We start from the raw sequence: 25,809 nt of genomic DNA, 5'->3' as shown, positions 1-25,809 counted from the left end.
CGTTGAACCGAACCCGAACTGAATCGAAATAAATTTAGGCAGTGACCGGTTCGCAAAACGGTTCAGATGTAATCTGCGTTGTGAGAGATTAAAACGATTGAGCCGCATTGCCAAACAAATTCGAAACCGAAACTGAACAAAACAAAACTACAACCCAAGTGCGCTACGTTTTTCCTCCTCGCAGCTATTGCATTTATTCGGTCGTGTTACTTTTGAGGCCGTCCTTTTGGAAATTATAGGCTTCCTTGTACGCAATTTTCTTCGTCCCAAACTTTCCCAAACCCAAAGTTTTCATTTTGGGCTGTGAAAATAACGGCCAGTCCCTGAGCAGGATATAACAGGGTGCATATGATGAGTGAACATAGAGAGTACAGTATGCTACCATAACGTTGCACCTTAAATGGAAATCTGTAACACGCAGTGTTGCTGTGAACAAGTGCTCTGTCGGCAATAACAACAACACAAGTACGTACATTTGTGTTGTTCAAGACTCGTAAGGATGTGCTTGCTTTTAATTCCTTTCAATGTGTTCAGAATCCACTTTCCTGAACCGGTTTAAACCGGTTCGAACCGATATTTTGCGCTGCTGTGGAGCTGAACCCGAACCAAACCTAAAGAAACAAAGGTTTCGATCCCTGCATTGAAGTAAATCAGCTGATGCCCTTCGTATGAAGCGCATACTTGCAGTCAGTACAACTGCTCCATCAAGGCACGTACTATTCAGTACTAAACAGCAGTGCAGTCTTTTTCTAGATGTCCCACAACTCCCTGTAGTAGTACATAGCTAGGGAGTGACTTTTTCGGGTTAAATGCCTTTCTCAGATTCGGGGGGTAAAAATCAGCACTATTTTTAGATCTGTAATTTGAAGAGAAATCGGGCGATAACTGTGCCTTCGGGTGTTATCGGGTGTTTTTGTTTCTCCTCTTTTCTATTAAGTCCTTTCCTAATCTCTTTTTTGTTTTTTGTTGTTGTTTTTCTGGGGGAGGGGGGGGGGGGGATCGTGACCTTCCAGCGGTATTCCCCAAAGGCATAGACAGTGTTGACACACATGGGTGTATTGCTGGGAATGTAAGTGACGCATTCTTATGTGTTACACGTGGCAAGCTTTGTTAGTCTTCAGTGGAAATGTCACTTGAGGATATCATAGTGACTGGAATTCGGGGAGAAATCGGGTTTAACCCGAATTGGTCGGAGGTCAGTTCGGGGGGGAATAACCGGGCAGAATCGGGTTTAACTCGAAAAAATCACTCCCTATACATAACTAATAAGCCTCAGATGCAATGCTATCTCCCCTGACTAATCTAGAATACACCGAGACAGCATGTCTGTACACCCTTCCCGGAAACCTCTTTTTCACAAAAAGTTTAGGGTTAAAGTGACCTGTTTCCCAGCACACTTTCGGTAACCTTGCTCATGGTGATCCAGGTTTCCTTATTTTCCCCCCTTTTGCCCTCTGTTCCCACACATTTTGTTGTTATATTGTCTGTCGTGTCTGCGTTATTAAACATTGCTCGTCTGAGCTCCCCATGTGTGTGTCTGTTGTTCTTCTTAGTGTCTAAGTTCAGGCTTCTTCAACCATGGATACTTATGCGATCCTTCCTAAGAGCAGCAGTCATCACATTCAGAGTACAAATCGTTTTCTCCCGCACAACACCGCCTCCTCCCAAGCACCACCCTAAATAATATTACGACAGTGCCTATGCAGCCTGGTGAGAAATGCATAATAAAATCAAAAGAAATGTGGTCGACAGGGGTGGATATGGTCCAATTCATTCTGCTAAAAAATGTACGATCTTAAAACAGAACTTCACCACATAGCACAGTGACGACCAACCATTGCACAGAATGATACCGTCATCATTCCTGATTTGTGGGAAGCACAACCTACTAGATTACAGCGACCATGTCATACGGACCCCTTCCCAGCGCTGCATTTGGAGGCGAGCGGTGGTGCTACTCATAGGCCTGGTTATTGCTTCATCAATTGCCACAGTACTTTGCACTTTAGCTAACCTTAGTATTTTTGTACAAGTGGAGGATGTCCCACGAAACATGCTTCTTTCTAAAGTTCATCATCATCATCATCATCATCATCATCAGTCTACGTGTTTTCATAGGAGCGGTTGCTGTCGTCTACTATGGTAGTCGTACGTCCGCTTTTGCGCGTTCAAAATTCAAATATCCATTGTCCAATCATGATGTAAATCTCGCGGGCCGATGCATAGCGCCCCTAGCAGATTGAGCGGACGGGCTCCCCATAGGGGTTGCCGATTGTGACATGGTCGCTATAATCTAGTAGGTCGTGGTGGGAAGCACAGGGCATATGGCTATTTGTAACAATTAACGTAACACACAAAAGGTGCACACCTCCAGTCTTTATCTAATCAGGGGGCAGAACAATGTCATTCAAGGTGGTGGTTGGCTAAAAGCATGCTATGCGGTGAAGTTGTGTTTTAAGAGTGCAGGCAGTGCCATATCCACAGAAGCATGGGGCGCATCCAGAAAGCAAGTTCAATTGGAAAATAATGGTGCTGCTAAACTGTAATCTTTGACTGTCACGTTTTAAAGCACCATTGCATTTCTTTTTGCTTTTGCGGGCATTGCTTTCGAGGTAGGATAAGGTGTATCCCTCCAATCAGGCCGAATTTTCTGCGTTAGCACCACGAAGCAACTGTGGTTATGAACGGCGTACAGATGTGGACAGATGAAGAGAGGACAGCAGGAAGAAGTGGGGGATAGGGTGGTTAGTATGCATCTTGTGTAGACTCCGGCCAAAATGGCAAAAACTCTACAATGTGTGCAACATCCCTACGAGTGACACCATCGAACACAGACACAATAAATTTGCAAGATCGGCCACCATTGTGGGAATGCACAAGATGTTTACTTGTCCACTGGCCAGTAACACACAGCTGTTTGAGACAATAAGACATAAATAACACAATTTGAAACGATGTTTTCGTGTGTTTTAAACAGCGACGTGGAACTTTTGCATGCCCCCCGTATACTGTAAACGTATTTTTATTTGCAGTGTATTAATTTTCATGAATTTTGCGACCGCTAAACAATCGCAAAAAATTGTACTCGCGAATACAGCTCGACGTTTATATCCCGCGAAAGGAAGCAGCCCTAGAATCGTGAAATTAAATAATCGTGAATAATTTCGCAAATGACTGAATGCGCAATTTACAAAAAAACAAACAAACAAAAAAAAAAAAACATTTACAGTATTCATTGTGTCGGTCGTAGGGCTGGAATTGGGAAGAGCAAAATCGAGACAGATAAAAAAAATTTCACAGCTGAACTGCAACATGCTGGTACAGCAGCTTTTTCGATAACATTTGGAGAAGCCTTCAATGCTACTCACCTGACTAATTTTGCACACAGTTGACCTGGCAACACCATACAACTTCGCCACAGCCCCGTGCTTTGCTCCAGGTTCCTTTAAGGAGTACACTATCTTGACCTTGTCAGCTAACGTCAGGTCCATCCGCTTCTTCATATTAGGCCTCTTGCTCTCCCTCTGAGGTGACTCCTTAGATGGCCTCTTTGGTGGCGAGGGCTTTGTCTCCTCTCCTTCTGCCTTGTCAAGCGCCTTGGAGGTGGGACTCGAAGCAGCACTCACACCTTTCCCCACGTTCCCAGGTTCTACGGATGAGTTGATGTCAGATGACGCTGACATGTTGCTTCCAGCAGTGTTGATGAGCGCAGGCGTGGCTGCAGCTGAAGAAGGAGAGGCGACTTCGGTCAGAGGGAACCCGGAGGCTTTCTCAAGGTAGTCGCTGTCGCTAGAGGAATTTGTTTGACCACTGAGGCAGAGTGACAGGGCAGCCACTGGAGGAAAAATCGTACTTTGCCACTCATTCTCCTAGGGGCAGAGCAACTTCAGAATGGGAGCAGCACTGATTCAACTGTCATACAGCAGGGGAAGAACCAATGTAGGATGAGGAATTCTAGTGACAGGTATTACTTCTTATAAGCCCAATGGCGTTGAGGGCATATAAATAAATAAGGCGATTCTTGTAGAGCTACAGAGACCTTGTCTGGTATGCCAATTAGGTGCGTTGAGATGTGTTGGGCATAATAAGATACAGTTGAACCTCATTAATATGACCACTGTCGTTCCCGCAGATTTTGGTGATAAAGCGAATTGTCATATTAACGAGAAACGCACCCTGCATGGACCGGACAGACTGCTCCGCACAATGAAAGCCTACGTACTTATGATTTATTTTCTGAAAAATCCATTAATTAATGGGTGCGTTAAGTAGGCGTCCCTGGGCAGAAGTGTTTCAGACTCCACTCACTTAACGCTAACCGGGAGTGTAAAACTTCGAGCCGCTTTTCGCGCACCCGTTTCATTTCGGTGCATTGAAGCAGACGACAAACGCCCGGGTGCTCAAGATTTTCTGTGATGTACTTCTTGTTGAGTGGTGGCAGGATGACCTTGGATGTCTGGGCTTGGAAGCAATATACGGACTTTGTGTTACCAAGTGCTCAGATTTCAGTAAACTGTAATATTTTTATAACTGTTATCATCCCTTTTTATTAGTGAACAACTTCCAAATGGATATGGTGGTTATTCACGGGAAATGCAGCGCTTTAATGCAGACAGCTCCACGCCATGCAGTTATCTTCACAGTAAATAGCTCCTATGGCGTCTGTTAGAGGTTCCCAACTTTTCCATTTGGTTCGCTATTACAATGAAAAGTCTTGACAACTGCCGTCGTCTGTTCCAACGTCGCTAAAGGTTTAAACTAAACCAATGTGTCCTCAGTTCTGTGCACTGCATGAGCAGGTAACAGGAAGTGGCATCAGGGAGTGAGCAGCGTAGCACCCCAAAGTTGCTTTTCGCTGTTTAGTAACCGCTTCGGGTGCCTCATACTTCAGATTGGGTGCGCCAAAAGGGGAGCGCCTACGTAACACACTCAATGTTGAACAATTTTCATTATTTAAATTTTCTAAATGGACAGTAGCACCATCAATTGCAGACATGTTACCAATGTGTTTTCTTTACTGAAAAAATAACAAGGGAACCTGTAGGGCATCGCTTGCCTCCTTTGAGTAACGCCGCTCTTCATTTCCAGCTGCTAAATCAGACCTCTTTCACTTCGTTCCTGCCATCCTTACATGACGACAGCAGCACAGAGTGACCTGGTCCCATGGTTACTCGCTTATTTAGTCTCTAATTTCATGCTGGAGCTTTACCAATGATACTATTGCCTGGTCAATGGCAAACATATCCTGCATGTAATTCTGTTGCTCCCGTATGACCCAGGAGGTCAGTGTGACCAGGTGACTCGGCGCCAGTGGTGCAGAGAGCATTGTTGTAAAACTGTGTGCGGCCAAAAATGGGTCTGCAGCTGAACGGCTGCGACACGGAGTGACAAGTGGCTGTCATGACACCCCCAGGAGGATGGGGGGCACGGAACTCCAGTTTCCCGTGAAAGTGAGGGAAAACTGACTCCCTTTTTCCTGTAACTCAACTGCCTTTCTTGTTCTACTTGTTAGATTCTAACAAGTAGAACAAGAAAGGCAGTTGAGTCTAACAGTTAGAACTTGGAGGTCTCTAGACCCCAGGAAAAGCCATTAGTGTTTTAGTCGCAAAATAAACCTCGCTCAGCAAATACGTCTTTGTGCTACGTGTCTTCTTATCGGTCCATTTTTACCGGGCCAACGACAGCTTCATGGTGTCATCCATATACTGTGTAATGAGTGGGATATCGCAAGATATTCTTCCACTACTTTTTCTGGTGCCGAAACCCGGGAGTACACTTGTGAAGTTCTATCGCCATAGATCGATGGAAGACAAAGTGTTCGGTTCGACGGACGAAGAGCACCAAGCTGGTCAATGAAGAGCCGGACATCACCATCAACGCCCTCCACACTCTGCGTGACCGTCTCATCGCTAGCAACGACGAACTGAAGCAACTTAACGTGCAGATCGACCCCCTCGTTGCGGATGAAGATCTGGAAGCAGAGTACTCGACCGTCGGAGACTACGAAGATGAGTTTGTGAAGGCCCTGACTGACATCAAGAGTAAGTTGGCTGCTTTACAAATGTCATCAAGCACGTCTCCTCCTGCCAACAGCTCGGTGACTGGCCCCGACAGGTGTAAAACTTCCTAAACTTCAGTTGATTCAATTCAAGGGAGAATTAGCACAGTGGCAACTGTTTTGGGAACAATTTGAAGCAACAGTCCACAACAACGATCAACTGTCGGACGCAGAGAAACTGCAGTACCTGCGTTCGCTTCTGGTGGGCCCAGCAGCTGGTGCAATATCTGGATTACAATGCACAGCGGCATGCACAAGGACGCACTGGACATTCTCACCCAACGTTTCGGAGACAAACGCCGTATCGAACGTGAGCATCTCCACAATCTGAGACACCTTCCTTGCGTCAAGTCGTCAGAAGATGTTCCGGCGCTCCGAAAGCTGTACGACCAGGTCCAAACGTAAACGAACACATGCAACCTGCAATCACTTGGGGTCTCCAGCACTACATATTCCTCCATGATGGTGGACATTCTTCTGTCGGTGCTTCCGTCCGACATCGTGGTGGAATATCATCAAAAGTTAAGCACAATGGAGTCCTCCTGCGAACTGGAAGATGACGCGCCCTCTGCTGCATCTCGGGGATCGTTGGATGTGGCGTCGGATGCCTCCCAGGCCTCCACAGAAATGGTGAGCCTCCTAAATTTCCTGCGCGTGGAGATCGAGAGCAATGAATGCGCGGGTGTGTTGGGCAGTAAATGGGACAACACACCAGCACTCCACAAACCCTTCACCCAGCACAGAGCACCCCACGAAGGGAACCCTTCATCGGCGCTCGAGCTCCACAGCACCGGCAAGGTGAGCTCTGGTTGCTTCTTCTGTGGATCAAAAAGCCGTAATGCCAATACTTGCACGGGAGACCTTACATTGGAGGAGAATAAAAGGAAACTTGGATCATCCAAAAGATACTTCCGGTGTACAAAGCAGGGGCACATGTCTAAGAACTGTCGATATGGGGGAAGATGCGCAAAATGTGGTGGAAGACATTGTGTATCGCAATGTGATCCATCCTGGAAACCGAAGTTACCGCAGGATGCCGCCCAGCAGATGACCACCACCAACTTGTTCTCCGCGAGTGCCTCTCCAACTTTATCGCACACTGAGGTGCTACTTCAAACTTTCCCCGCTTGGGCTGTCACGGATCTCAACTGTGCATACATCCAAGGTATAATTGATGGCGGTAGCCAACGAACGTTCATCCGTGAGGACCTCGTGGACAAGTTGGGATTCCCACCTATTGGAACAACCAATATACGCCTCAATACCTTCGCAACTTTGTGCGCAGACCATCGCAGTAGAAGCTTCAGGGTTGTTCAGTTCCGTCTAAGGAGCCAGTACAAAACCACAGAACACATCCTCGAGGCAATAGCCATACCGTTCATCTGCGAAGATGTGGTGCAAACGGCCATCGACGACTCCTTCGTAACGAGCTTGCGTCAACAAGGTATGGAGATTGCCGATTGCCTCCTTTTCCCACCTAACTCTGGCGTCGAGGGAGGTCAGCCTGCTCGTTGGTGCTGACCAGATGTGGAAGCTTTTGGGTGGGGACGTCCGTCGCTATGAGAGCCATCCAGCACTCCTTGCCATCTCCACCATGCTCAGATGGACATTTCAGGGACAACCCTGTACCACAAGCACCATTACCGCCGCCGCCAATGTTATGGTATGTGTGCTGCGAGCAGGGACACGCAATGATGACCATCAAACCTCCCTACGCCAGCTGTGGGAACTGGACAGTATCGGAACACACCCAATTCTTCTTCCAAAAGACAGTGAGCTGACCATGCTGATTGTAAACGCAGCTCACCTACGAACTATGCATGGTGGACTACAATCTACGCTGTCGGATATTCTTGAGAAATACTGGAGCGCCCGACAAGTGGTGAAACAGACAATTTTCAAGTGTCTTATTTGTCGTAGCTCCTGACTGGAACCTGCCAGTGCTCCCAGTGCGCCCCTCCAGAAAGAGCGAGCCAACCAGAGTCATCCCTTTAACGTTCTAGGGCTTGACTATGCCGGTCCATTGCTGGTAAAGATGAACCGGACAACACGAAAAGTCCTACATTCTGCTATATTTACATGCGCAACAACTTGTGCAGTTCATCTCGAACTAGTGACGAATCTGTCGATGGAATCGTTTCTCCTAGCACAGCACAGCGCCGCTTCGTCGCGTGGAGAGGCCTGCCGAGCACGTTCTACAGTGACAATGCCCTCACCTTTAAAGAATCTGCAAAGGACATTCAAGTAATGTGGAATATTCTCTGCACAAGGAAAATGCAGGACTTTTGTAGCAAACATCGAATTAACGTGGCGGTTCATTGTGGAGCGAGCACCCTGGTGGGGGGTTTTTGGTGGACATCGAGGCATCAATCAACGCCCGTCCCTTAATCTATATCCACGCGGATGCCAGCGAGCCTGTGGCGCTAACACCAGTGCACGTCCTTATCGGGAAAAGGCTGACAGCTTTGCCAGAAGTTGAAACCACGCCAGCAGTTTCCCCTCACCATAGCATCACACGTCGGTGGAAATACAGACAACACTTAATGAACAATTTCTAGCAGCGGTGGCAAAAGGAATACCTTCCAGAGCTGCGGTCAGCCCATTTAACGCCGGACCAGAAGTCAAAGTCACTGAAAGAAGGGGACCTCACTATCCATGACACATGTGGAGAATGGTGCGCATTATTGCCAGCCACCCTGGACGGGACTGGTACGTACTGGCCTACACGGCGAAGATGCCGACAGAGACCATCACCAGGCGGCCCACGCAGCTACTGTATCCCGTGGAGGCCTCAGACACGCCTACATCCTCTTAAATGAGCAATCTTTGCATGCTCATTTTGGGGGAAGATGTTGTAAAACTGTGTGCGGCCAAAAATGGGTCTGCAGCTGGACGGCTGCGACACGGAGTGACAAGTGGCTGTCATGACACCCCCAGAAGGAGGGGGGCGTGGAACTCCAGTTTCCCGTGAAAGTGAGGGGAAACTGTCTCCCTTTTTCCTGTGTCTCAACTAGCCTTCTTGTTTTACTTGTTAGAACTTGGAGGTCTCTGAACGCCAGGAAAAGCCATTAGTTTTTTAGTCGCAAAATAAACCTCGCTGAGCAAAGACGTCTTTGTGCTACGTGTCTTCTCATCGGTACCTTTTGACCGGGCCAACGACAGCTTCACGGTGTCATCCCTATACTGTGTAACGAGTGGGATATCGCAAGTTATTCTTCCACTACAAGCATCATGAGCAATCCTGGTTTTGGTTATGGTTCATCATGAACCACAGGATACTACGTCAAGAGGACCACTGGCTCAAATGCTGCTGGTCATAATATCGACAGTAAAATACATACGTTGGGCCCTTTTTGAGCAAAAAAATCTTGGTCGTCGTTGGATAAGCGAATCGTCATGATTTACACGAGGAGGGAATGGTTCCTGAGCAAAATGGTCATGGAGTGAGGATGAGTGTCATATAAACAAGGTTCAGTCCTACATATACACATCTTAGAGGCCGGACTGCTTTATTTTAGAAGACAAGAGCATCTCGTCCTAACTAGCACTAATACTCACTCGGATGTCATGCTCTTTGAAACGTACATATCCACTACGTCACCTTATTAAAATGAATCGTGTAATATATTTAAGTACATTTTATCTTTTTTGTGAGCACTGTTTTAGGGATAGGATAAGCTGTATCCAGCCAATCAGGCAGGAATTGCAAAAAACTTCACAAGTGCATTATCACTCTTAGCGATGTCATGGAACAAAAATGCGATGAATTCACAAAACAAAACACAGCACACTGGATTAAAGTACGTTAAGTCAAATCTGCTACAGGAGCAAGTTATAGACGGCAAAGGAACTTGTCAACGTTTGCTTAGAGCAACATAACATGGGATTAATAACAGTGTATTTAACACTCATGAGCTCAAAGTGTTTGATACATCAATTGAAGTTGCATAGCAAGAGAGGAATCAGTGCCATCGATTGCACAAGATTGAACAAATCACAGCTTGCCATCCAGAGCCATTCCTAGCACCTCATGCCCCATACCACAATATATAAATATGGTGCTATGTCCTTTCAGATGCATGAAAAAGGTATTTTGTCCAGCATAATATACCCACCTTTCTGATGGGCAGTTCCAAGATCAGCAGATGTACACTGCAATTCCTGAAGGGACACTAATCCCTTCCAGGGAGTACAGTTAACAGAAAGTACTAGAACAACGACTTCAGATAGCATCATTCCTTACCACTGTCGCCTCAGAATCGCTTTATTCTGACTAAAAGTTTCTGTCAATACCCTGCACCTCCTGAGAATGTTAAATACTGCCATGAATATTTATAGTAACTAAAATTTTGATCTCACCAAATGCTAAAACAGACTTTGTTATGTAAAGAAGTTCCTATGGGGCATGAACTGATTCAGTCATTCAGACTCAATCACACTGCTTGGGGGAACCATTATTGTGAACCAACTGACTAAAAGGATTTGTAACCTGAGCCTGCTTACCTTTATCATGATCCAGTGCTCTGTGCATCCCATTTCCAGACATACCTGCACCAGATATGCCTACATTAGCAAACTTTATCAGAATGGTGACATTCACTTTAAGATGAAATAAAGTGCCTTACGGAATGTGAAATGACCCACCATTGGGGGGAATCACTACATGGATAATGCGGGGATTTGTCACAGTATCAACCAAATTCTATGCACAGTGATGGGCACTAAGTACTCTTAACCCATTATGACCTATGGCAAAACTACTGCAGGGATTTTCATGGCATTTCATTCCCTCTGTTAGAATATGATGATCATGCCATGTTCCAAATTTGAGAAAAAAATATTCACTAGTTCATGAGTTATAGAGGTGTACTCTGTTTGGGTCAGTGCAGTTTGCGTAAAAATTTTTGAAACATATGTACTCAATACATTTGTCTCTTTATTCAGTTGTCCATTTTCTACTTTTCTGTTAATTCCATTTATTTTGATGAGTACTAGCTAAACCTACACACAATTGAATTGAATTTTTCTTTTTGTAGTGCCCATGAACAACCCCTGCACGAAATCTGGAAGATTGTAGTTCGTGGCTATTGCCCCAATGTTGCTGTACCGCGAATTTTCAAGTAATTTATGTTGAACAAAAGAAAGAAAAAAAAAAGCAAAAAAAAAGGGCAAAGTTTCGTTTTTCGGTTCCCCTATTTCTGTCGTATTCAGGACCATAGCACCCTTCAGGTGATTTTACTTTCTTCGTGTTTGTCTACATGTCCCGTGTCACCCGGTTTTTCGTTCTATTAATCATCATGCACCAGTTAGTCTGCATCCTCTCCCTTTTATCAATTGGCTTCTACCTTCAGAAATTTTGTCACCCTGACTAGGTGGCACTTCTGCTGTTTTACAGTAAAAGACAGAGACGTAGCCGTTCGTACTCGGTGCCGATGGACTTTCCAGAGCGCATGTCTTTTCCTGTTGAACGTCATACACCGCCTCAAAAGCATTGTTGTACCCATTTGAAGCGCATAGTATTCTGGAGGGCACAAATGATGGCAAAAAATAACCCGCCGTGGACTTACTGATGAACATCTATCTGCAGGAAATATAATTCAGAGAGTTTATGTTGAGCAAGTTCATAAACTGGCACAAAATGTATATTCATCGTAATGTTCCAGAGTTCTATCACTGTGGGTGTTTGAGTGATGATGGTGGGTGTTTGAGTTAATGAGATTTTACTGTATTATTCTGCATCTGTACACATTTTCCCCAACATCCTCACTTTACAACCACTATAATACATGCAAAAAAACTAAAGAAGTCCTCAAAGCCAGCATATATGGGTGTCACCTCTCCCCCCCCCCACCTTTCACAGAATTCCTATAGCAACCCCCACCCCCCTTTGCCCTGAGATTAAAATCTTCTGCAAATCCCTGGTTTTTGCATTCCACAGAAGAAATGAACTCACCTCTTTCACAGTCCATGCTGGAACGCAGAGAACGCATCTCACTCGATACCATGTTGTTGCTTCCTAAGTCTGAGGTGGGACAGAACAAAAACAAATTAGAAGTGATTTACAAAATATTTGTTAAAGCTGAAGCATCACTGTTTCTAATAAAAACAAGAAGAAAGGTGACATTTCAGAGGTTCCTCTTCCCACTTTCGAATGAGCAAAAAATGTCGAGGGTACGTGATGTTTAGCGCACCCAATTGTCGAAGGAAGGTTTATGGATAGAATGTCCCCTTCCCACATTCCTTTGTCCAATCAATGCCGTACATGGGGAGTTCCGATTTGGCCATGACTCGCAGCGATACACCTCCCCGAGTAATACGCAGAGCAGTACAGGTCAGATTGCCGATGTGTGCACACCGGAATCTACAGCAGTAATGGGACTATTATCATAGTGCTGTTGTGTGATTGTGAAGCCATTCTCTTATACTGTATGTTCAACAATGCTCTTCCTGACAGGAATTCCAAGTGAAACAATCCTTGTTACAAATCCATACTTCATGTTCATTTGCAGGTGGTTTCATCATTTTGACGTGAAGCTTCTTGTTCTACATACCACACAGTCGGCCCATATCACAAAATACAGCATGATTGTACATTTTCCTGCATTGCAGTACGAATGTATTCAAACTAATGGGTACCGAGATCAGAATATACCTAGTGAGAATATACATGCACGCAGTAGCCTATGAGACCCACAAATACCATCCCCCTTATATCCCCTTTAGGTTGGCTGAGGACTATGTCACAGCAGCACACGATTTATGCATAACCACCAGATAAGACATGTTCCAGACAAAAACGACTGTTTCAAATATTCTTTTCTCTTTTGCATGATCCAAGAACAGAATACAGAAGAAGTTGTGCAATCGGTTGAAAGCTTGTTTTACCCCAAAATGCAAAGCTCTGAAAGTGATTCAATCCTAGTACACTTCGAAGTGGTTGAGCATCGCAGTACAACTCGAACTGTACAAACACCATACTCAAAAATTTGTAGATGGGATTATTCTGAAGAGTAGTTGGAATGCTGCTCCCCAGATGGTGAGGTGACACAACAATGAAATGGTTTGGATTATAGAATAGCTCGCTGCAATTCCAGCCACTTCAGTGTTATCTGTCACACTGTCATCTGGCAAGGAGCGACCCCATTTTCATTGTTTTAACTACAACGTTCTTACTCAAGGTGATCAATTACTTCGAAAGTTCACTAGGATTGAATCACTTTCAGAGCTTTATATGTGCACAACACAATCTTCTATCTGCATTGAGTTACTTCTGCATGCACTATGCCTGTGCTAAGAAAAGGAAAAGAAGGAAGAGGCTAGGACGAAGTTGGCTGCGCTCGTGATTTCAGTTCGTTTTTTCATCTTTTTGTGTTTGCGCATTAAACCTTTAGTCAGCAAGCTATTCGGTTCCGTGTCGCTTTCTCCCCCCTTTCGTAACAGCCTGCATCAGTACAGTTTAACCTCCACATAAAAAACATCAATTTAACTAAATCTTCCATTTAACGTATTATTTATGTTGCACGTACATTTCCCCATAGATGCCAATGCATTTCTGCACTCAATTTAACAAAGTGTTTTCATTACGCATGTTCTATTTAACAAACACCATAGGCAGGAGCCATCCGAAACACACTCTTTGCACCGTCGCACGTGCCTCTCCCAGTGTGCGGGAGAGAGGATGAGTCCTATGCACAGGGGAGAGAAGGACTAACGTCAACGTGTCAATGCATTCTTATTGCTTGCTGGCATTGTCACGTGAAATGATGTAATTAGCGAATCAAGCACTCATCACTTTTGCTCTGGGAACTGCGCAATCGCTCTCCTGTTAGATTCGGTTTTTGAATTTGTTTTCCAGTGGTGCTTTGTGATTAATGTAGTCCAAAAAACAAAGGTTTTGATGAGGAACTTGCGATAATCAATGTAGTGCCCATGGCCGAAAAGAAAAATGACGTTCCTATCCAAGACTTACGAACTTCCTGTGCTCACCACGTCGGCAAGTACAGTTCACACAAAGCTTACTTTCTTTGTACACTCCTGCACGGCAAGTATGGTGGTGATGTTTGTACTCATTCAGTAATAAACGTGCGACATTCAATAATAAACGTGTATTCTGTGTTTTTACGCTGGTCTTATGGCAACATAGTGTAGAATAGGGCGCATGGGCCATTTGTTTCTGGATATATTCAGTTTAATGAATTACAGTGCAGTCATTTTCAATTTCGTATGATGGAGGTTCACTAACTCATTCACATTTAGAGCCAGCTACCCCTGTACGAATGCCGCCCTCATGCATAGGCACAACTTACTTCTGTCAGAGTCCATGGCAGGATGCAAGGCACGGATGTCACCACTTCCCATGCCCGTGCAGCCTATCCCTAAGAGCAATACAAGAAGTTGCATCACAATGAAAACTAACAGGAGAAGTATGCGGGGTGCACCAATGAACATACAGTTGACTCCCGTTTATCTGGCACTAGTAGTTTCTGGTAAAAATTGTCAATTGGTGAGGGATCCACAGAAATGAAGCGAGAGAGTAGAGCCAACAGTTGCCAATCAAGACTGTGTTCATTTTGGAAAATGCTCACTGTCGCACTGCAGACAACTTGACCTTTCAAATTGATGACCAGTTTTCCTACGCTAAAAAATTTCCAGAGCAGTTCTCCGTGCGAGTTGCACATCCTGTATGGTCACAACACTGGGTTCCTCACTGTCATCAGGACGTTCAATGCACTTTCAATGTAACCAAGAATATCAGTGAACTCTTCATTCTGAATCGCAGAATTTCTTACTGTGCAGGCATGTCCTCAAAACTGGAGATGTAAAAGGAAAGGTCTCTAAGATACTTGTGAATGTGGTGATATAGCGAAGGTATTGCAAAAACACTGCAGGACTGTCCAAAATTTCTAGAGTGTCATTCTATAACATCTCCCATAGAAATTGTGAACCGGCAAGCAATACAGGATTATCGAGCTAGACTGCACCTGCACAAAAAGTTGCTCATTGCATCACAAAATAGAGGCAAAATGTGTTTCTCATTCACACATCCTGCTTTGTTCAGCTGTATAATATATGATGATCAGAAGAACATGAATGTTTTGTCAGGCATTGAAAAGCGAAGGTGACTTCTGAAAAATTCAGAGGAACAGCTCTGATTGGAAATCATATGCAGGAGGTTTTCCACAATTTTATTTAAATAAGCTGCGGAGCTACAAAAAGTAACTTTAAGTGTACAGTTATGGATAAAATTGTCCAAATGAAAGTCCTGGGGGAGAAAGTTGACATTTCAATACTCGCTTCAATGAATTTCCCAGATAATGAATTTCACATTTCTAGCTAATTGAGCAAGAGTATAACAATAAATGACCTTTTAATGATCAACCCATACAGAAATTTTGAAAAAAAAAAGTCTTGTTGAGACAGGCTGCCCATGAAGGTTTTCAATGCAATATGTTAGACATGTGTCACCTCCTTTCCCCTCACAACAGCATTTGTCACAATCAGCCAGTCCTGTTGTTCCTGTATCATTTGTTATTTATAAACCAGTTTTCTAAACAACTAAGTTTGCTGCCTTGCCCTGAGAGGCCCTGCTGGTGATCCTTCCAAAAACAAGAGAGATAATATGCAGAGTGCTTCAAGGCAATCCTCTTGGCAAACAAAGTGCTTGTTCACTGACTAGCAACCATACATCAGCAACTTCAACTGACTTCACCCTAGGTTGCCACTACCATTCACAAGATCATTGGAGTTGAGTTGAGCTGAGCTGAGAAAAACATTAGGGACCTGCCTAAATACAACATGTGCCACATAGACAAGATCTTGTTGAACTTGAGTGGTTTAAATCATTGAGGCGCAGACATCTTCTAAGTAACAGGAAGTGGCTACAGATTCGGGGTGCTTACGGTGAGCAGTACCTGTTACCATTAAGCAAAGAGGACATACCAAGAGCAGTAGTAGGGTTGGCGTGCTGATTCGTCTGGTGCAGGCTTCTAACGTCAGCTTGAGTCAGGCCACTACAAGGCAGACCTATAAAAGCATGTCACCTTGTATAGCACATGTGGCAGAGTCCATCGACAAGATGTGTTATGACTACATGACAAACTGTCCTTTGCGACTAAGAGAATTCAACTGTGGGTAACACTAAAATGCTTCCAAGGACAGTTTGGGCAAGGCTAGAGTGACCACATTCTTCTGACCCCATGGCAGCATGTCCAGGGTAGGGGAGGATGCTGTCTGTCAACAAATCACACTTTATTTTGCCGGTACCCTTTGCTGATTTGCGCCCTTTTTCTTTTGTGCATTTTGCGTATATTATCTACTGTCTTTGGTGTGTCTTTCATACTTGCAGGTATGAATGGAAACCCTTGCCCTGAACGTTTCGCTGAACTTGCACTTCCATTTTAGCATTATTGTCAGTGGTATGATGATTCATCATTAAACAGAGGCCATGCCTCCAACGCAGGAGCTTGATGCATGCAAAAACAACCTTTTTTGTCACCACGATAACCAAGTTTTGTCTGTAAGAATCATAGACTGAGAAGTTACCCGTCAAAAAGAACTCGTTACGAGTTAAGTTACCGTGTGACAATTGTAACTAAGTTAATAACGGAGTTCTTGTGTACTGAAATATGTATACTGAGTGTATACTGAAAAACTATGAACTGAAATGTAACTCGCAGTTACTGAGTTACTTAAAAAAGAACGAGTTACTTCGGACACAAAATAGCGTTACGCAGGTGCGGCGCACGTGAGCAGTTGAGTTACACTTTAAGTTGCCTGCGGAGGAGTGCAACACGATTAGATCGTTTTCGTTTATGTCCAACAATAGACATCTCCCTGTTTGTAAACAAATGACGTCACAGTGTTCGACAGCACCACAAGTTAGGTAGAGTTGAACTACACTCGAAGCTAGAGCTGAACAAGGTCGCGCCCGAAAGTCACGGTCCTGAGGGGATTACGATGGTCCTTGAAAGGGACGCAACCTCCGGTCCTACTCTTTTTCAATGGGAGGCAGCGAACAATCACCTGTTCGTGGAACCCAGCCCTCTCCTTCCGATTTGTTTCGGTTTCAGTCTGTCTACCAACGTCATGATGACGTTTCTCGGGTAGAGGTCTATTCAAACGCTTTGCATCTTATTCCCTGTGGGCGCACAATGGTTCCGCCTCATTTCAATGGCAGCAGTTTTTTACTTCCTGAATAAAATACTGTCACTGATTGAATATCACGTTTTATGACCAAAAATGCCATGAAGAAACCGGAGAGAAAGCAAGAAAATATGTGGACGTGAGGGAAAAGCGAATTAAAAGTAACTTCGAACTTAAGTTACTTTGGCAAAGTTATCTGAAAAAGAAACGAGTTCTTCTGAAAGTTACCACGGCGCAAAAGTACCGAGTTAAGTTACAAGTTACCGAAAAAAGGAACTTAGTTACAGGAACGAGTTACCTCGAACTCTGTTAAGAATGGCTCGTTAGCCAACACATTAAGCAGTTCCACTGTCTAGATCGACGGATGATGCGAGCCAGGAAAAAGTCACATAGGTATTGAAAGTTGTGCTACCACTGCTTAGAGGCATCCTTTTCCCTCTAGGGGTCTGGTGCAGCCGAAACGAGGGAAAATACTGTCCCATAAGCGCGTGGTGGGACAGCAGGACTACGACAATAAAAATAGGACTCAGCCCGCCTATATTGGGGCATCCTGCCACTCTATGCAAAGCTTGTAATTCTTCCTCAGGATTCTAGTGTACTCTAGGTTTCCACAGAGCTCATGAAAAAATAGTAATCTGAAAACATAAAAATTTATTTGATGATTAACTTGTAGGCCTGCAAGCAGTGAGAAATTCTATAGCTACGGCTTACTGGCACCCTTTTGCGGCACCTAGTCTAAAAGCAGAAATTTTCGCGACAACCTAATTTTCGTGAATTTAACTAAATTAAGGTTCCGCTAAATATACATGAGCTCCACAAAGACAAATCAACTTAGTTGACGACCTTCATTCTCACAAATTTGTTCTTGTCAAACATTTCTATAATTGAAAAGCCACTTCAACATCAGCAGTTTAATCACATAGTCTATCACTTTGTATCGCAGATACCTGCTTTCACAAAACCAGCATGTATGTCAATGTTACGGGACTGGAGCTCACGGTAAGCCTCTATAAGCCAGCGGGCATGTACAGGCCTGGCTAATTCTTGTTGTTTACTGTCGGCAGTGTCATGAACAACCCCCCGCGGTCCTAATTTGGTGGCTCCGCCTAATTTGGTTAGTTGCTGCGGTCCGCACCAACGGTCACTGAAAGGGGCTGACGCACCGCTTACACTCTACTTTTTGAATAGCATTCTCTCTCGGTAAATATGCTCGCTAGAGTTAAAGGAACTGCAGTATTTGGACACTGTGAACTTCTTTCAGTATTGCTTGCTTCCTTCCTTCAGTATGATGACTGGAAGATTTTTGACAGGCTGTTTTGTGCCCCTTTAGCTTCACTGAGACGTACAAGACAAGTTGGAAGTAGGCACGCGTGTTTATCAACAACAAACGTGATCTCCAATAACCTTCCTTCCACGCAGGCTGTAGTTGAATATCAGTAAAAGATGTTTGTGGTAAGCCGTGTTGGATATTAGGATGTACGGATTCTTGAGCCAAAGCCTCACAATTCATACCAAGTCAGTGTCCACAAAAGTTGTGGGTAATGAATTATTTTATACTTACAAGATTGTACTGGGAAAGAGGGTAATTGTTTTAACTTTGAACATCTAACGAGAATAGCTATACATACTTAGCCAGTCTACTACATCTAGATGGAGTCACCTATAGCGTTTGACTTTGAGAGATCCCACTTTCAATAACCATTTGTGAGTTATCCAACATACCCATGTGACTGGAGGATTGCTGAGTGTGCAATCCACGGACGTCACCACCATCCATGCTGTTGCACCCCATACCTGCAAGTATTAACAGCCTTAATCAACCAACCAATGAATCAATCTTAATTCGCGAGCTACTGCACTCATCAGTATGCTACTAACAGAACTGGTGTGATTGGTATACATTTATTTATTACGAATCTATTCACCATCAGTTTCAAAGGAGAAATTATATAATAATAAAAAAAAGCTAAAATACAGGTACGACAGTGAAGCCATGAATGTTTGTGATCTATCCATAATTTTGATACACATAACCTGCCAAAGCATAATTTCTGGCACTTATATGGGATAAGGCCCCTTCATAATGTGGATATTGTGAAGAGGTTCATTATTTCGTTCCCCACATCACCGCCGGCAATGGGGTAGAGTATCACCCCTGTCGATGAAACTCCCCATTCATCATCTGGAAATAAAGTTGTTGCCAATGTGGTGTAAAGGTAGCATCCCTGACCAGCAATCAAGAGGGTTCAGGTTCAAGCCCTGGCACAGGCACTCATTGGCTTTTTCGTAAATTACTTGTTCATTTTTATGGGTTCAAACTGAACCGCAAATACTTCATACTCGGCTATGCTTCCTGCCTGCCCGTGTGTTCTTCGTTTTGTTTTTGTTTACACCCAAAAATATGCTTTTGCACAGAATATCAGCCGATTTTACCATTTCAAACATTAGCGTGATTTTAGCCCCTCATTTTGAAAGGATGAATCCTGAAAAAACACGAGACCTTATGAATAAAACGTGGTTCACCCAAGTCATACACTTCCTGATTCCATAGCAAAGTACCATGGCGCCCCAAGTCACTACAAGTTTCAAGCGCTAATAATGTGTTCATTGCAGTTTATTACAATTCCTTTGCACAACTATACTGATGCAGGTATGAAACTAAAAAGAAAGCAGATCATCTGATGATGAACGATGAAGCTCTAGCGCGAGCCTACCAAAGCAGCTTTGGAGTGCGCAAACTTAAAATATAACGATAATGATCGCTATGTGAAAGTTCAAAACTGGAGATCCACTGTGTCACAACAGAACCAAAACTTTCTTAAATACTGTTACATTGCCCATCAGCCCATAAAATCAAATAAACAAAATATATACATAAAATGTGATATGTATTTCTTCCAAATATATTTCCTCTGCACTGTGAGAAGCAGCTTCAAACAATGCTTATGGGGGTTCAAACACTCTGAGAGATGTGGTTCATTACCAGGGAAGGATAACGGACATAATTTCGTTGCCGTTTCCATTTTCGTTAATGCTATATTTTCGTTTCCGTTATCTGTTTCTGATACCAGTTTTTAATTTTCGTTTCTGTTACTGTTTCCGGCAATGAAACGGCTGTTACAGACCTGCAGGAGGACAGCCCGTCTGGCTCTGTCAGCACCCTGTTTTGCTCAAGTGCTGCTTCGGTGTCACGAGTACACACTACACAAATAATTTTACGTCATTGAGATGCGCACATCTTGTTAGATTTTGTAAAGAAATATAGGAACATGTCTTCATTCAGTCTTCTATCTTGAGTCACTCTGAGTCCAGCAAGCCAAGATGGGCGTAACCTTCATCCAATGTCGCGTTCATATGCGGACGCTCTCAGTAGTAAACAATACTGCAATAGCCACGGTGAAATGAAGAAAGTAAAACATAAATAAAACAATAAAAATCATATGATGTCATCCTCGTGCTATGGTGGAGTAAAATGCATGGAGTCTATGTTGTGCAAGTCTGATGTCTTGGTGTCATGCAGGTGGGTAATGTCACGAGTGGGTAAGCGGGTGATGCACCCTCGATATCCAATATTGTGCTTTGTTTCCATGCAGTCCTGTAGTATTTAGAGCATTGCAGGGAATGGAGTCATCAAAATACAAAAATAAGATGAAAGTCACTGAAATGTCATCGCACAACAGTAATAACAATTACCTGAATTCAATACCGGACAATAATTTTCATTTCCGTTTCTGTTTCCGGTAATGGAGGACAATGGTATGCGTTTCAGTTTTCGTTACCATTACCATTACCCTTCCCTGTTCATTACATCATGCACACTAGTGCACTGAGGAAAAAAGAATTATTTTTCTACATGTTGTAGCTGGCGATATAGAAACCCTTGAACACAGGTACCCGTAAAGCTCTGACATGATATCTCTGTCCATTCCCATTAGTAACTCTCTCTCTTGCCTCCTCGCTGGCAGACACACCTGCCATGACTGTGGTGTATCTTTCGATACCTCACCCATTACGTGATGGACTGCACAGCACAGCTCTCGATAGGCTCCAACAGAGAGGAGTGACACAAAAACTAAACCACTCTCAACAGCGTTCATTTGGCAACTAAAGACACAAGAGTTCTACCCCAATCCCAGGGGCTGCTACACGAACACAAACCTATTTATGAGTTCCCTGGGGGTTTCCTTATGAGGCCCTGTCTACCCCAAACCATCAGGAGGGGGTATAAAATATGACACCGTCTGGCAAACTCCTCGAGAGCTGTATTTTTCCCTTTCGGTCTGTGGCTTGGGTTGGCCTTTCCGTATTTCTCACTATTTCTTCAGTTTCAAAACAGTGACGTCAGAGCCGCACAAGAAAGGCATCCGTAGCTGTCCTACCACCTCGGATAGTTGTCATAATGTTTTTTTAGAATAAATGCAGGTTCAAAACAAGTTAAAGTAATTACCACTTGTTTCGAAGCTAACACGGAAGGAAGACACAACGAGACAACTAAAAGTCAGTGTTAGCGCCACAAAGCAACTGTGGCTATAAGCGGCGTACAGATGAGGACGGATGAAGAAAGGCCAGCAGGAAGGAGTGGGGGACAGGGAGGCTAGTGTGCGTACTGGGCCTACTTCTGGGGGAACTCTGCAGACATTTGTCCGAAAAGTATTTGGAAAACCCAGAGAAGACCTCAGACAGCAGAGACGGTGGTAGGAATCGAACCACACCAGCTCCCAGTCTCCAGCACTACCTTGGCTGCCACCAACGAGCAGGACACCTTCACCCGCTCGGCCATGCCGCTGGTACCAAGACAGCTGCGTACACTCAACTGAACAAGTGGCCGTGAAACAAGTGTGACTATTTACAAACTACCCCACCATTATCCTTTAATCCTTTAAAGTAATCACATGCTGGCATGGTGAGAAATACTAGAGCTGATGTATTCTGCCCTGCCTTGTACACATTATTACTGCACTCTCTATTTGGTGACTTTGTGGAAAAATACCATGCTCACTAATTTTTTTCTAGGCATTGGGACACCGCCATAAAACTGCTGACCTTGCCTTATAACATGTCTAAGGAAAAGGAAAAATGTTAGCATCTTCAACTGATGTTCGTTGAACAGTCGTAAGAAAAGTTGTAAGGTTTGATCAACATCTTATGACTGCAAAGTAGCCGAACCAAGATGCTGTGTGTATTCAAGTAGGCTTGGAGAGCTAGGGAACTGCATTTGATTATGCCTGCACTTCTAGAGTATTTTCTCTTACATCCAGCGGCGCAGCGTGGGTTCCCAGCACCAGGGGCAAAATGAGTATGGCGCCCCCAAACAGACACATAACAGGAATGCATCAGAATCCCCCCCATCCAGTAGGAATCCGCTTCATGGACTTTGTGCTTCGGTTGCTTCACTTTGAGAATATGCGCCGCTGTCTCAACGCACACAGTCTACTGCCAAAGCACACAGGATGCAATTTTACACCGGCGTGGTATATCGAACCTCGCTTCAATCGCCTCCGTCTTTGAGGCATCCAGAAGATCGTTCCAACAGCGCCCAAATTTAAAAAATTGATATTTCTCAAGTGATAAACAGTTTCACTGTTGTTATTTCGAACTTTTTTCTCTCTGTCGATAATTTGCGCCCAAAAAAATATTGCGCCCGGGACGATCGGCCCTACGGCCCCCCTCACTGGATGCATCAACGACTACTAAAGCTCCTTTTGTGGTATCCAACAGCCAAAATAATTTACCTCCTGCAGGAATGTCTTAACATGTGGCTATTTGGTTATTATCTGGTTATTTGGTGACAGGCAGTTACTTCAAACAAAACCACCATAGAAATCCAAGGTAGTAAACAACCATCCTTGGTATGAAAATGAAAGAACTGATGTTCTGAGGCTGGAACAACATAGAAGGGACAGGTACATACAAAGCCTCAATTTGCCTAAGAAATTAATGATGAAAGATGAAAGTCACTGAAAAGGTTAGCCAGCTGTAGGACTTGAACCCACATATTCTGGATTGCCGGTCCAGGGCTCTACCAATTGAGCTAAGCTAACACGCCTTCTCAGCGACTTCCAGGGTGCCAGGGTCCCTTCTATGTTGTTCCAGCCTCAGAACATCAGTTCTTTCATGTTCAACAGTTGCCGCCTGCGTCAATCCCATAGTATGAATGTGTGTATGAGTGAGCAAAAATGTAAGAGTGAAAGGAGGATGAGTGAGAGAGAGTGGCTGGTTTGTCCCTTCAGATGACGCACCCTGGAAGTCGCTGAGAAGGCGTGTTAGCTTAGCTCAATTGGTAGAGCCCTGGACCGGCAATCCAGAAGATGTGGGTTCGAGTCCTACAGCTGGCTAACCTTTTCAGTGACTTTCATCCTTGGTATGTTCAGCAAAGTGTCTCCCCATACGCACTTGCCTCAACACAGGCGGAGAGTGTTCAATCTGCCGGAGGGGGCCGGGGCACAACATCCCCCCCCTTCATGCAGAGAGGTCGGGCAGGGTGTCAGGAATTCCATGTTGCGACATTGTGAGGCAAATTTTTACAGGATTTTCATGATCACTCGCATGAAACACAGAATTCTTAGGATATCCGACTGCCTTCTTGCTTTCATCTTGAATATCAGCTGGGGCCTGGCTCCCCCCCTGGGAAAGTTCCGAGGGCAAGCACAACTTGTACTTTATGCAACTGCTGGCACAAAACCAAACCCCTTGACTTAAATGAGGAAATATATGCCCTTCACAAAAGTATCTTAAAAGCAATACAAAAAAAAAAAAAAAAAACAGGGCCGGGGTGAGACAAGGATGAAAGAGAGGAAGGACAAACTGTCGCACTAAGCTGTCAACCAAGAATGTTTATTTTCCAAAGAAAGTATGCTTATATATCCCGGTCCACCACATCCCTCAAACGGACAGTTTATCCTTCTTTTCTTTCGTCCTTGCCTCACCCTAGCACTGGGGTTTTCTTATGGTTTTTAAGATGACTCACCAACCTGCCCAAATTTTAACTATATTTCACAAAAGTATGTTCAACAGAATGTCTGATAACAACAATGGCAAACTCCAGCAGGATCCTCAAAAATGGCATTTTGGTCTCTTTACACCTGCGCCGAAGGGGCGCCTCTGATCCAGTACCATCTTGCAACCGAAACCAAAATATAAATTTAAAAATATAAAAATAAAAATTTTATTTTTAAAGTCACTGTGGCCTGTGCTCCAAATTCCTCTGCATGAATAACATTTTGAAAATAAAATTTCTGTTTACCTTGATGAAGCCCCAGCACGAGATTGGCTTCCATGATTCGCTTGCCTTAAAAAATACGCAATAGAAAAATAATCAATAATGAGCTATAAACATCACTGAATGGCAGGCAATTAACAGCTGACACAATCAAGCACCCAAAACCAACGCCAATTTACTAATTACCTTAATCTGCATCACCCTCTCAACCATTGCAACTTTTTCGCGCTCTAAAGACTCCGTATCGCTGGGAGATATATCATGTAATAAACGCGGATCCCCATGAACACATCTTCTTTGCCCTTTAAATTCGGTTAGTGTACCCCGCCGAAAACGAATCGGGGATTAAAATAGAAGAGCGCATTCCGCCGTCGAATGCGCGCATACGTTTTTAAAACAGGCTCAAAATTTTTGTCGTAATATGACTGTATTTCTCTTATAAGAAACACAGTCGTTAATATGCACGGCGCCATCTTCAAGCTCGATGCAAACACCGTTCCAGTATGTAAACGCAGCATGATGGAACAGGTAAACGAGCATAAAGCGCTCATTGAGCGCGAGATATTCGAGCGCTAGCTTTACATTAAGGCAATACAATTATTTAGTTCACTTCGCCGACATCGACCTTGGTGAATAATGGCGACAGATAAACAAGAGATTCGCTTAGTGTAAAAAAGCTTACCGTTTCTCTGCGCGCGTTCCTCAACTTAGCGACGCGGGGCCGCGTTATTAAACTGAACTTTCTCGTTTGCCTAACATTTTTCCGAATCCATTTCGCCGGTGAAACACCGCAAAACGGCGGCGAATATTCCTCAACATGTCCGATAAAGCGTGAAAAAATCTTCGGATTGATGACATCAGTGTTGCCAGCAACCGACGCCGTTTTCATAAAGCTCGGTCGTGGGAGGCATTTTCGTGTTCTGTCACTGCTCCCGAGTTTCGAAAGTTGCTTTGCTACCTGTATGTAGAGCGGTATATGTCGAAAGGAAAATATTCGTGATCGCCCGCCAAGTCGGTCAAGTCACTACACGAAAGCTGAAAAGCTCCCGATGTAAAGTAAATTGATTGAGCGAGCTGGTGGCAAAGATATGCATCATAACGGGAAAAAAAGAAAACGTGAGCGTTTACTTGTTTCCATTTCTCTCTGGGGCTATGAAATTCATCTTACCGTCAGTTAGAGTACTTCCCTTCGCTTTCGTTTGCAACATTCATCTAAGCTCGTGGGTGGCATTCTCACCTTTCATGTAACAAAAACCAGGAAAAGAAAAAATGGCTAGGAAGCAAGCGAGCTGGTGAAGATGATGCATAATGTAAAAAACCCCGAGACTAGGGAACACGAAGGGACACGAAGACAGTTACTTCGTGTTTGTGTCTGTCCCTTCGTGTTCCC

General features: G+C 44.1%; 1 protein-coding gene across 3 annotated transcripts in view; it reads right to left on the bottom strand.

The window, feature by feature from the left end:
- Window positions 1–25,260, bottom strand: part of LOC135378468 (tigger transposable element-derived protein 3-like) — a 32,425-nt gene extending 7,165 nt beyond the window's left edge. Inside the window, exons 1-8 of one of the 3 annotated variants that reach the window (XM_064611521.1) lie at window positions 25,102–25,260; window positions 24,444–24,488; window positions 18,923–18,994; window positions 15,998–16,081; window positions 14,365–14,433; window positions 12,012–12,080; window positions 10,562–10,606; window positions 3,369–3,835 (exon numbers count right to left, since the gene is read on the bottom strand). In XM_064611521.1, coding sequence (XP_064467591.1) covers window positions 3,369–3,835; window positions 10,562–10,606; window positions 12,012–12,080; window positions 14,365–14,433; window positions 15,998–16,081; window positions 18,923–18,994; window positions 24,444–24,477 — 840 coding nt within the window. In that variant the 5' untranslated portion in view covers window positions 24,478–24,488; window positions 25,102–25,260. Of the gene's footprint in view, window positions 1–3,368; window positions 3,836–10,561; window positions 10,607–12,011; window positions 12,081–14,364; window positions 14,434–15,997; window positions 16,082–18,922; window positions 18,995–24,443; window positions 24,489–24,605; window positions 24,663–25,101 lie in introns of those variants that run through there. The other 2 variants (XM_064611523.1, XM_064611522.1) reach the window with 2 other exon arrangements.
- Window positions 25,261–25,809: the final 549 nt, after the last annotated feature.

The sequence above is a fragment of the Ornithodoros turicata genome, chromosome 1 (genome assembly GCF_037126465.1).
Source record: "Ornithodoros turicata isolate Travis chromosome 1, ASM3712646v1, whole genome shotgun sequence".
NCBI classification, from domain to species: Eukaryota; Metazoa; Arthropoda; class Arachnida; order Ixodida; family Argasidae; genus Ornithodoros; species Ornithodoros turicata.
The sequence above is the reverse complement of the archived record's forward strand: the minus strand, read 5'-3'. Positions and strand labels throughout refer to the sequence as shown.